This window comes from Candoia aspera, chromosome 3 (genome assembly GCF_035149785.1).
Source record: "Candoia aspera isolate rCanAsp1 chromosome 3, rCanAsp1.hap2, whole genome shotgun sequence".
Taxonomy (NCBI): Eukaryota; Metazoa; Chordata; class Lepidosauria; order Squamata; family Boidae; genus Candoia; species Candoia aspera.
This window is the reverse complement of record NC_086155.1, coordinates 108,004,199-108,014,922: the sequence shown is the minus strand read 5'-3', so window position 1 is coordinate 108,014,922 and position 10,724 is coordinate 108,004,199. Positions and strand designations below refer to the sequence as shown.

Genomic DNA, 10,724 nt, shown 5'->3' with positions numbered 1-10,724 from the left:
GTAAAATGTTGATTTTCCTCATTTTTTACCTATTAAGATAGTTTGTCCCTCTACTTCCATACTAGAACATTTTTGGTCATCACAATCAACAGTATATTAAGTTTGTGTCCTTTCTTTTTCTTTATCACCATAAAAATAATGAAGAAATGCTATCCTAAGATCTTTTAATATAGGTTGCTCTATGAGAATCAAATTTTCCCATAAAAACCTAGTCGATTAGAAAGTCTACCATATATAATGGAACATTTTTTTCTGCAGCTTTTCCAGCAATTAAAGGATACTTGTGATACATAATCATAGTAGCATAAGTGTATAATCTTAAAGTATATAATATGGATTATTCTGAAACAGCTTTTATATCTAAAGCTGAACCAGACTGTAAATGGTCACCTCACTGTACTGACACACAATTATCTCTTTTAATTTCTATATCTAAATCTTTTTCCCGTGTAATTTTTAATCCTTCTTGAACTCACAGATCTTTTAAGCAGAATCTGACAGATACTTGAAATAGATTCTTAATGCCTTGTGGGGAGGTAGTAATGTTTTCTAATAATTCTTCAAGAGTGTGATTTCTTTAACATCTTCTACTTTCATGGTATTATTTGATGTATAGCTCGGTACATTTGCCTCTAGCCCCTTAATGTTTCCAGCATTTTTTTCCTGTAAGCTGCCTTCTGGATATTTGTTTTTAACTGGCATAGAAGTTTCTAAATCTAAATCCAAAACGGTCCATTCCACCTATGCCTTGGATATGAGGTTTGTCTTAGCTGTAAAGGAAGGAATGGCCTACTGCTGGGAGGAGGAGTAAGGAATACGGAGTAAGGTGCCTGACTTTTTCCTATTTCCCCATATTTTTAACAGCATATGCTTCATCCCATTCTTCATTGCATGTATATCTGGCAGAAATAGGGAACTATGTCATGACAATGTCCTAGGAAGTGTTAGTTCTGTTTGAATTTAGGAACAATCCCTTTTGCCTGAGTTCAGAGATTTTAACCAATTTAAAGTCATCATAGTGTTTTTGTAATTGGATATGCCCATGTTCCCTTATTTTATTTATTATTTATTCATCAGATTTACGTAGAGACCCATCTCACAAATGGGTCTCTGGGTGGCATACAATAACAGTCAGTTAAAACAATTAAAACAACATTTAAAAACAATTAAACACAATTACAAATAAAAATAGGATAAAAAGAAAAATAAAACCGCAGGAGAACAGACCAGCCTCTGACATACAAAATAACCATCTTGTGGGCTCCCCATTTCTCTGGAATCCCCAAGCCTGCTGAAAAAAACAAGTTTTCAGGGATTTCCTAAATGCCATTAGGGTCGGGTCTAATCTCACCTTGGGGGAATGATATTCCAAAGGGTGGGTGCCATGGCAGAAAAGGCCCAACGCCTGGGTCGCATCTGATGAAGCTCTTTAGCAGATGGGACCTGTAAAATTCCCCTCCTGCTGGACCTGATGGGACAGGTAGATGTAACCTGGGAGAGGCGGTCCCTCAGATACCCCAGCCCCATGCCATGTAAGGCTTTAAAGGTCAGAACGGGCACCTTGAATTGAGCCCGGAAGGAAACGAACAACCAATGCAGCTCATGGAGCAGAGTCGTAATGTGTGCCGTTCTACAGGCGTGCATAACTGCCTGCACCGCCACATTTTGCATCAGTTGAAGCTTCCGGATGCTTGGCTTCCTTGTACTCCATTAACATTCAACATACAGTAACTTGTCATTGTTGTAGCTATTTATCTTGGTAACTCTCTATGGGATTGAGATAGGAATAAGGTGGGCGTAGGGGCAATTAAAACAACAATAAAGTGTTGCTTAAAATTTAAGCAAAGTAACATTTTCCTTAAAACATTAAAAATAAATCAGCAAAACTTGTTTAAGCCCAAAGGTGTGACAAAATGTACTTTCATGAAGTAGTCTAAGACAGGGAAGTCCACTTAGAATTTGCTGATTAAGCTATTCTACTGGGCCAGCTGCACCTTCCAATCAAGGTGCAGGGATTGGAAGTATGCCTACCTGGGTTGAACGTACTGGATAGGCATAGAAATCATCCCAAGCATAATTGAGCCCATCTCCATCTGTCTCCCCCCCTCTCTCTCCCTCTCTCTCTCTCCACAAGACTTATATACTCTGTCTAGTTTCAGACTGCAAGCAGGTTGGGGTTTACCTGCTTGCAGCTCATTAAAACAGCTGCATCTTTTCCTGGGACTGCACAACCTGCTGTTTCCCTCAAACACGCCCATGATGCTGTACAGTGTAATTAAAATAGGAGACGGTTGCATCATAATTAAAAAGCCATAAAAACTAAAGAAAAAAACAACACAGTAGACACAGAGCCTTTCCCAACTGGCGCCTAACCATGTCACAAACATACTTTGGCAACACCTTTTTTTCTGCTCTGTCCTCCTGACATTGTCTTCATCTTGTTCCCAGTCAGTGGATGAGACATGCTGACATCTTCCTTATTTGTAGTGTTTAGTTTCCCCTTCTGTCAATAGCACCCAGCAGCAGTACCAGGTTTGTACTGTCTGATGCCTGTCCCTTCCCATTCCATCAGTGGTGAGGTCAGGTGACCTGGAGGGAGAAGATCAGCTGGGCAGTTATTAGACATTTCAGGCTAATGCAGGCATGTTTCTGCCCTTCTGATTCCCAGGCCACCTGATTCTTCACCACCATTCTCTTTTTCTCTCCAGAATTGCTGAGCCCAGCCTAGTATGTAAAATATATTCCAGAGACAGTGGTGTGTAAGTGCAAAGTGGTATGGACTTCCTTTTCTCTGAGCCTCTGGTCCTGTGTTTTGTTATACTATATGGAGGTGTTGAAAGGGCAACAACAGAGCATTGTACTTCTGTAGATACTTCTGAGGTTTCTGACACATTGGGAAGAGGTAAAGTGGATTTGTATAATGGTGGAGTTGCCCTGCGTTCTTCTGCTTTATCATGGTCTCATGTACTTATCTGAACACAGTATTATGTGTGTGTGACTCAACTCTCTTCATGATTCCATTCACTTCCCAGTGCTTAGTTTTTATTTATCAAGAGAAAGGATGCAGATGCTCACAGTTATCAGATGCTGACCCATTCCCAGACCACTGTCATGATAGTTGGATGTTTTCCTGCCAACTGGTGACATTCAGAGAGGACTCCAAAGCTGGAGCAATCAACCAATCACTTTCCTTCACACAGCTGACAGAAGCCAAATTAGGTGACCATCATTCACATGTGAGTTAGAACAGATGCAATGGTGGCTCCAGGACAGGGATCCACAATCTACTAAACATGATGCCATTTAAAATTTCTGCTGACTAAATGGGTGGATCATAAGCCAGTCTGGTGTAGTGGTTAAGGTGCCAGGCTAGAAACTGGGTGACCATGAGTTCGAGCCTCTCTTTATGCATGAAGCCAGCTGGGTGACCTTGGGCCAGTTCCTTTCTCTCAGCCCTAGGAAGCAGGCAAGGGCAAACACTTCCGAAAAATCTTGCCAAGAAAACTGCATGGATTTGTCCAGGTAGTTGCCAGGAGTCAAGACTGACTTGAAGGGGAAGGCAGGCAGGCAGGCAGGCTCAGCAGAGGGAAAAGATTCATCTTCCCAAAGTAAAGTGCCAGACTAGATATCAAAAAAATAGAGGAAACAAGAATGCTTCTCTAAGGAGGGAATCCCAGTCTTCATACCATAGATTCATTAGGTTATTGAGGCACGTGCAATACAAGCTAGTCCTCCAGGAACGATTAGGGCTACTGAACTGGTCCTGCACTTTTTCTCATCCCTGAAGCCACCTGGGTCTCTAATGAAGGCAAGGAAGACCCCCAAATTACATTGGGGTGCAACCCCACCCAGAACAAGCCATTTTCCTAGTTTCCAGTCTAGAGAGGCCCCTATTCCCAGCATTTCCCCTCAGAGGTTCAGCTTCAGTTAATTGGCCTTCTCCAAACCATTGCTGCCCCCAAGCCTGCCTAGTCCTTGTAGAGCTTCCCCTGGCTTAGGGCACTTCCACAAGACACAGTTTCCATCTCCCAGTGCCCCATAACCAGGCAGTTGAAAGCCGAAGGTGATTGCCTTGACTGCATTTCAGCCAGCCATGAAATAGGGTTTCAACCAGGGAATTTTTGTGAGCTCAAAGATGAGTGGCTGGCTTTTCCAGTGAGATCCTATGATGACTGAGTTGACGGTGTCATTGAAACGAACCTGAAAGGCGCCAAATCTGCGTACATTTGGGAGAAACCCTTAACTTTGGCTCTATCGTGTCCCTAGAGGATTGTCTATGCATGTATCTGCATATGGATGTAGATCCTTTTAACGTTCTAACCCTTCGTCCCTTCAACCTGTCCGCGGCTTGCAATACCGTCCTCTGACTCTTCGTGGTTTCGCGCCTTCGATTTCTAAACCCGCCTTCGGGTTGGGGCTCGGGGAGTGCACCCCCCCCTCGCCCTGACTCCGGCACCCCGAGGACTAGGAGGCTGCTGCTTTCTCCTCCTTTTCCCCAGAGCCTCTGCAGCTCCGCCGGCGGACGGACGGGAGGACACAATAGCCGTAGAGGAGGAGAAGCGGGGGCAAGGGCTAGACTCCTCCTTCTGGCCCGCCTCGCTTTGCCTCCGCCGGGTAGCAACGCTCCACGATTCAGCCCCCCTCCCCAGCCTTCCCCGGCGCGCCCCGTCCAGTGTGCTTTCCAACCCGGGCAGAGGAGAAGCTAGACCGCTCGTGCGCCGCCGCCGCGCCCGCCCATGCCCGGCTCGCCCCCCGGCGGCGCCCGCTAGCCGTCCATGGCGCGGCCCGTGGTGCTGCTCTACTGCTGTGCCGCGGCGCTGCTGGCGGCGTGGTGGGGCACAGCTAGCGCCAGCCTGAGCTCGCCTCCGACCGGCGCCCCGCTGCAGGACGAGGCGGATAATCAGGAGAACATTCTCTCGCAGGTAAGGCGTCGCCGGCCCGAGCAGCAAGCCGTCGGTGGCGTGGAAGAGGGAGTCGGACCCCCGAGGTGATTTCCGAGCGGCGCATTAAGAACGAAAGGGAGCGGGCTGCGGGGTCTCCAAGGGGCTCCAGCACCGTTCTCTTGAAGTGCACAGGTTCATCCCTCACCCCGGCTTCTCCCAAGGCATAAAAAAGAGGAGAGATTCCTCTGAACATGTGCAAAAAGCCCTTTCCCTCACAACTTATTAACGTTGTGTACATCTGCAATTACAGGAGGGTAAATCTAACCCGGAATGGTCTTACCTCGAAAAAAAAAGTATGCCTGGATTGCTTGGGGTAAAAGATGTCAGAGGAGATTTGAGCTATAGAGGACAACTTGACACATTTAGATTGACAGGGAGGCAGCAGAAACTAAGAAGGTGGCTGCCTCATGGCACAGCTAGGGGACCCACACTTAGCCTTCCACAGAAGTTTGATTTTGATGGGATGATTTTAGAAGCAGTACTTCTTTGAGGCAAAAAACAGAGAAAGGAACCTACAGATAGATTTCCAAATAAAGATGGCTTTGTCACTTAATCAAAAGTATATTTGAACTTAGTAGGACTTGCTGAGGGTTTACACCCAAATGGCTATGCCTAGGATTGTAGGCTGATTTATATCTGGAATTGAGCACATTGCATTAGATCAACCCTTTTAAGTTTTTGTGTAAGGAGAGCTGGAGCCTTGCCTTTGTCAGCTAAGAAATCTGTGTAATTTCAGGATCCTTGCACTAAGTAACTAGGTGGGTTGAATCAGCAGGCTTAGCATTGTGGTGTTATACTCCACATGTGATGCAGAATTTGCTTTGTCTTCACCTAGTACCTGTTAGACCCAGTGCAGAAAAAGGACAGGCATCTGTAGTGTTAGTGGTTGCATGGAAAAGTGAGCAAACAGAGCTTTTAGGAAAAAATCTCTCCCTCTCTCTCAACTATGAAAGATGCAGAAGCAGCATCCTCATGCATTTGGCTACTCCAGATATTTGGGGCAACAGGCCTTCTGAAGTAGATCTTAGGTCTCTCCATTTAGTAGAGCAGGTTTGGGATTATTGCTTTGCTGCTCCTTTCTATATTTGTATATTGAGCAACAAGCCCCCCCCCCCCGGCAAAATATTACTTATTTCCTAGTTAGCTAATTGAGTAGAGCTCTCTTCTGAGTACAGTATATACACATAGGATTGTGCTGGGAGAGCAATTCTATCTGTCTGTTCCTCTGATGCTTAGAGCCTGTAGCAGCAACAGCAGCAGCTTTCACTCAGCTCCTTTTGATTTTCACGTGTAGCTCAAGTCAGCTAAAAGAGAGAGATGCTGCAAGTGGCAACATTTGTACAGTGTTTGCTGGCTGAGCCTTCTCTTTGCCATTACTATACTCAATTGCATGCATTTATATCGCGATAAGCAATCTTGAAATTACATCGGGCCTGCTGCTGAGCAATATTTAAAATAGCCTTGTCACAATATCTGTCTAGATGATGGAGGCTAACCTCCCCTGAAAAATCTCTGCATGTACTGTGCAGTTAGAAAAACATATATTTGAGCTACTTCTGTTTTTCAGTGTTTTGTCTGATCCAGGCATATTCCCTTAAAGGAAATTCTTTGAATTGCATTTACTGTTTGTTGAAACTTTGCTTTGGCTAAATAGGATGTGCCAGTCTGTTTCACAACTTTTGTCTTGATCTTGTATCCGACCAGAAAAATGTCCTTTTCCTGTAGGATTGACGTTACACACTGGAGACTTTGGCTTCATATCAAATGTATCCTGATGGCTTTGTTTTTAAAATATATTTTCTACTTTTTTGAGGGCAATTCTTATTAAATATATCTAAGTTAGGGTAGCCTATCTTCACTGGCATGGTCTCATGTATACGATACATGGAAATAAAGGTGAGGTGCAAAGACCTCATATGTAGCTCCTCTATTCACTTCGATGAAACTTGTGCAGGAGAATTTCCCAACAGATTGTTCCCATTATATTTAAATGAGATCATTCTGGAGAATGTCTGGTTTGAGCACTGCAGCCTTTTAATTTCCCAAAACCCGAGAGAGAGAGAGAAACCAAAGTTGTTTGGGGGCAAGTTGACTAGTTTGGGGTTTGGCTTTTGGATTCTTTTAGGTGGTGGAAGAAAATTACTTTCTCAGATAACCAAGGAGCAGAGAACATTAAGTGTCAGCAACATTTTAAACCAGACATCTATTTCTTCAAGGTTTCAGAATGTCTGGGTTTCTCCCCAACGTTCCACCAAAGCAATCCCACCAAGGCTTCCAGAACAAATTGACTGGCTTTGTTCCCCTTCCCTCCCCCTCCTTTCCTTGATTAGTTGCTAGGTGACTATGACAAGGTGAAGGCGGTGTCCCAAGGCTCAGACTGCCGGTGCAAGTGTGTGGTGAGACCCCTGGGCAGAGGAGCATGTCAGAGGATTAATGAAGGCTCCTCCAAAGCCGAGGATTTTTACACGGTGGAAACGATCACTTCTGGACCAGAATGCAAATGCTCCTGTGTGGCTCCACCATCTGCTCTCAATCCATGCGAGGGCGACTTCAGGCTGAAGAAACTGCAGGAAGCAGACAGCAAGGACTTCAAGGTATTTGCCTTTCCTGGGTTTTTACTCTAATTAAAATGCATTTTTATTATTTCAGTTTATGCCACACCTTTCTACCCAAAGGGTAGTTATGAGGTTTTTTTCCTCTCCCAAGTAATGGGAAAGTTAAGGCAGGTTTTGACAGGAAATTGATCTGGAGGTTTGGTGTGTTTCTTTATGCTACTTGCAGATGTACAAGGCTGGGATACCAGGGTATACAGCAGCACCAGCAGACCTCCCCACCACCCAAAGTATGCAGGGTGACCATGAAACAATCCCCTCCCTGATTTTGTCCCAGCAAGTTGCAGACTGGGGATCTTCCCCTGTCCACAGTCCAAATGCTAAGTTGTGACCTGGTTTGTATACTATGCTAAGCCATGGTTCAACAAATGTGGCTTGTTAACTAAATTGCCATGCCAGACAAACCACAATGGTTCAGTTCAGAGAGCACATGCCAAGGCCAAACAAACCACAGAATAGCTCAGTGTGGTTAGGGAGCCCAGCCTGTCTCTTCAGGCCATCTCAGCAGGACCGGGAGTTTCTGGAAGCTAGAAGTCAATGGCTCTTAAATCCATGCCTATAATGTCTATAGCCATTAAGACAGACAACATAATCTACTAAAAATAGATGTGAGATGCACACCATCATAACATGAAGTTAATTTTATAAACAGTGAACTGTGAAGCAGTAAGATCAGGTTAGCTGCAATGGTAGCTGCAGTACTTCATTGTGGCTTGGTTGCCCAGCAGGTGAGAAATACACTTGGTCCTAGAGCAGCTTTCTCCAACCTGTTGTTCTTCAGCTGTTGGACTGCCACTTCATAATTGCAGCCAGCTCATGCCTTAGCACCAAGGGGCCAAACTGTGGGAATGGGCTTACAAGTTCTCCTGTATGCAGCTAGACATCTCTTGAAATGCAGAACCATGTTAAATCATTCCATATCTATTACACTCACAAATATGTTTGCTGCTGTGGTGTCTGCATGCTGAAGTCCTGTCCTTACCTGGCAGGCAGTTAACCAGGCCCTTGGCCTTCCCAGTTCTCCACCTGCTGGGAATAGGAAGAGCAACCATCTTAATCAATATGTAGCTCTGGGTTCTCCCACATACACTGGAATGGGAAGCTACAAGATATATGCTATATAATGGCACACAGATTCACTCCAAATGTGAACATTTGTCCTTTTTGACTCTGCAAGGAACTATTCCATTATGGAACAATCTGCATTGGTTCTGACGATTTGCACTGTTGGGTGTTTAGCACCCAGTTAAAATGGAGATGTGGTAGACTGAAGGAATGGGATAAATATAGCTCCAGAGAAGGGGGAGGTAGGGTGTCCTTCCCTGGAAACAATCTGTGGGCTGGATGCCAGAAATAGATATGGCCACCCACTTTCCCATCCTGTTCGTTTTCTGCCATTGTTGCTTCTTTCTCTCCTTGCTCCTCCAGGTCACTCTTGCCAGTGGATGGCTTGAATCATGGCTTGTGGAGGGCTTTTGAAACCAGTCTTAAAGCTGCTGTTTCAGAAATCTCTAGCTAAATCAGCGCCCTTGACTTAAGCAGTTCAATAAATCTAATGCTGATTAGTGTTTTCCAGATTCAGGGTTTAATCTGTAAATTGAGGGGTGTAAAATGGAATATAAATACAAACACAGATACAGTAGGTGTGTGGAGTTAGTACTCTCTCCTTCAGTTAAAAACCTTCAGGGTGGCTCATGTAAATGTACAAATGATATAAAACTTAAATGAATAAAGTTCAAGTTAGCATTAAAAAAAGTGGAGTCCCAGAATTTCTAACATTTCCTGAGATCCAATCTCCAAAATTCTCAGGACATCAGAAGATGTCCTTTAGCACCCAATTCTCAGGCTTTAAAGATGATTGCCAGCATTTCAAACTGGGTTTGAAATGACCTGGCAACCAGTGTAGTTGTTTTATGCCTTGGTGAAACATTAGTTTGAGGGGCAAGATATAAATCGATCCATAAGTAAAAGGAGCAGATAGATCATATTTCACCTCCCAGAACAAGCATTCACAGTCTACCTATCTTACTTGGGTTAAGCTTCATTTTCTTAATCCCCATTATTGTTTCCAAACATTAATATTAGCTTTTCCAACTCCAAGCCTTAATTGAATCAGATGAAAAGGAGTAATGATGCTGGGCATCATCAGCTTATTGATCACACTTCATATTAGCAGAGAGGAAAAATTAGTGAGGAATCAAAATCCTGAGTAGCCCCTTAGCACAAAAGTCAGTCTAGCAGCACTGATTTCGGGAATTAGCCATCCGATAGGGACAAAAACTTGAGCACTGTGCCTCCAGTCCACAGCCAAGAACAGATGGTCCAGAAGGATACCATGGTCAATAATAGTGAAAGCTGCTGAGAAATCCAACAGAATTAGCATTACTCTCTTTCTGCCTGCAAAGATCATCTGTCAGGGTGATCAAGACAGCTTCAGTGTCATAATTGAGTAAATACTGCCACTGTTATACATGGCCCTCCAAAGGCAGTCAAAAGAGAATTATTTGCAAAGTGCACAAACTTAGTCCTGAGAGAAGCAGAAGAGAAATGGGTACACTGCAAACAAATAAGTAAACATTAGTCAGGGGCTACATTCTAAGAACTGCTACAGCATGTTGCTTCCTTTCCCAACCTGAATTCATGTAGGGGAGCAGAATGCCTGGCCAGCGTGGCCTGAGGTTGTGCTGGTTGAAGACACTGGGAGCAGTAGTCCAAAACATCCTGAACATAGCAGATTAGGGAAGGTGGTACATTGAACTGAGATATGAATCCCAGAGATTCTGGTTGGTTGGTTGGTTTATATTTATGACATTTATCCTGCTCGTCTCTGAAGGAGATCAGGATGATGTGTGTAGTTGCCCTTCCCTAATTTATCTGCACCCAGCAAGCTTCAAGACCCAGTGGAAATTTAAACTGGATCTCTCTGCTTGTAGTTCAATACTGCAGCCATTCCAATACATTGGCTCTCATCAGAGCTTGAATTGAGATACCATCCAAAGATAAGTCATGATTTTTTATCCTCTCTCCATGACCTTCTGAAGTGTGCAGCATTCCTGTTTCTGAGCTAAATCGTAAGTGCTTAAGTAAGTATTTATAGAAATATAAAATATTTTTATATTACTTAAGCATATATGTATAAATATGTATATGTGTATAAGCATAAGTAAAT

The 10,724-nt window shown here is 43.9% G+C and overlaps 1 protein-coding gene across 1 annotated transcript in view; it reads left to right on the top strand.

Annotated features, from left to right (window-relative positions):
• The first annotated feature begins 4,745 nt into the window (after positions 1–4,745).
• The window catches only part of OLFML2B (olfactomedin like 2B), a 39,100-nt gene continuing 33,121 nt past the window's right edge, over positions 4,746–10,724 (top strand). Inside the window, exons 1-2 of the mRNA XM_063298521.1 lie at positions 4,746–4,922; positions 7,274–7,537. Coding sequence (XP_063154591.1) covers positions 4,776–4,922; positions 7,274–7,537 — 411 coding nt within the window. The 5' untranslated portion in view covers positions 4,746–4,775. The remainder of the gene's footprint in view (positions 4,923–7,273; positions 7,538–10,724) is intronic.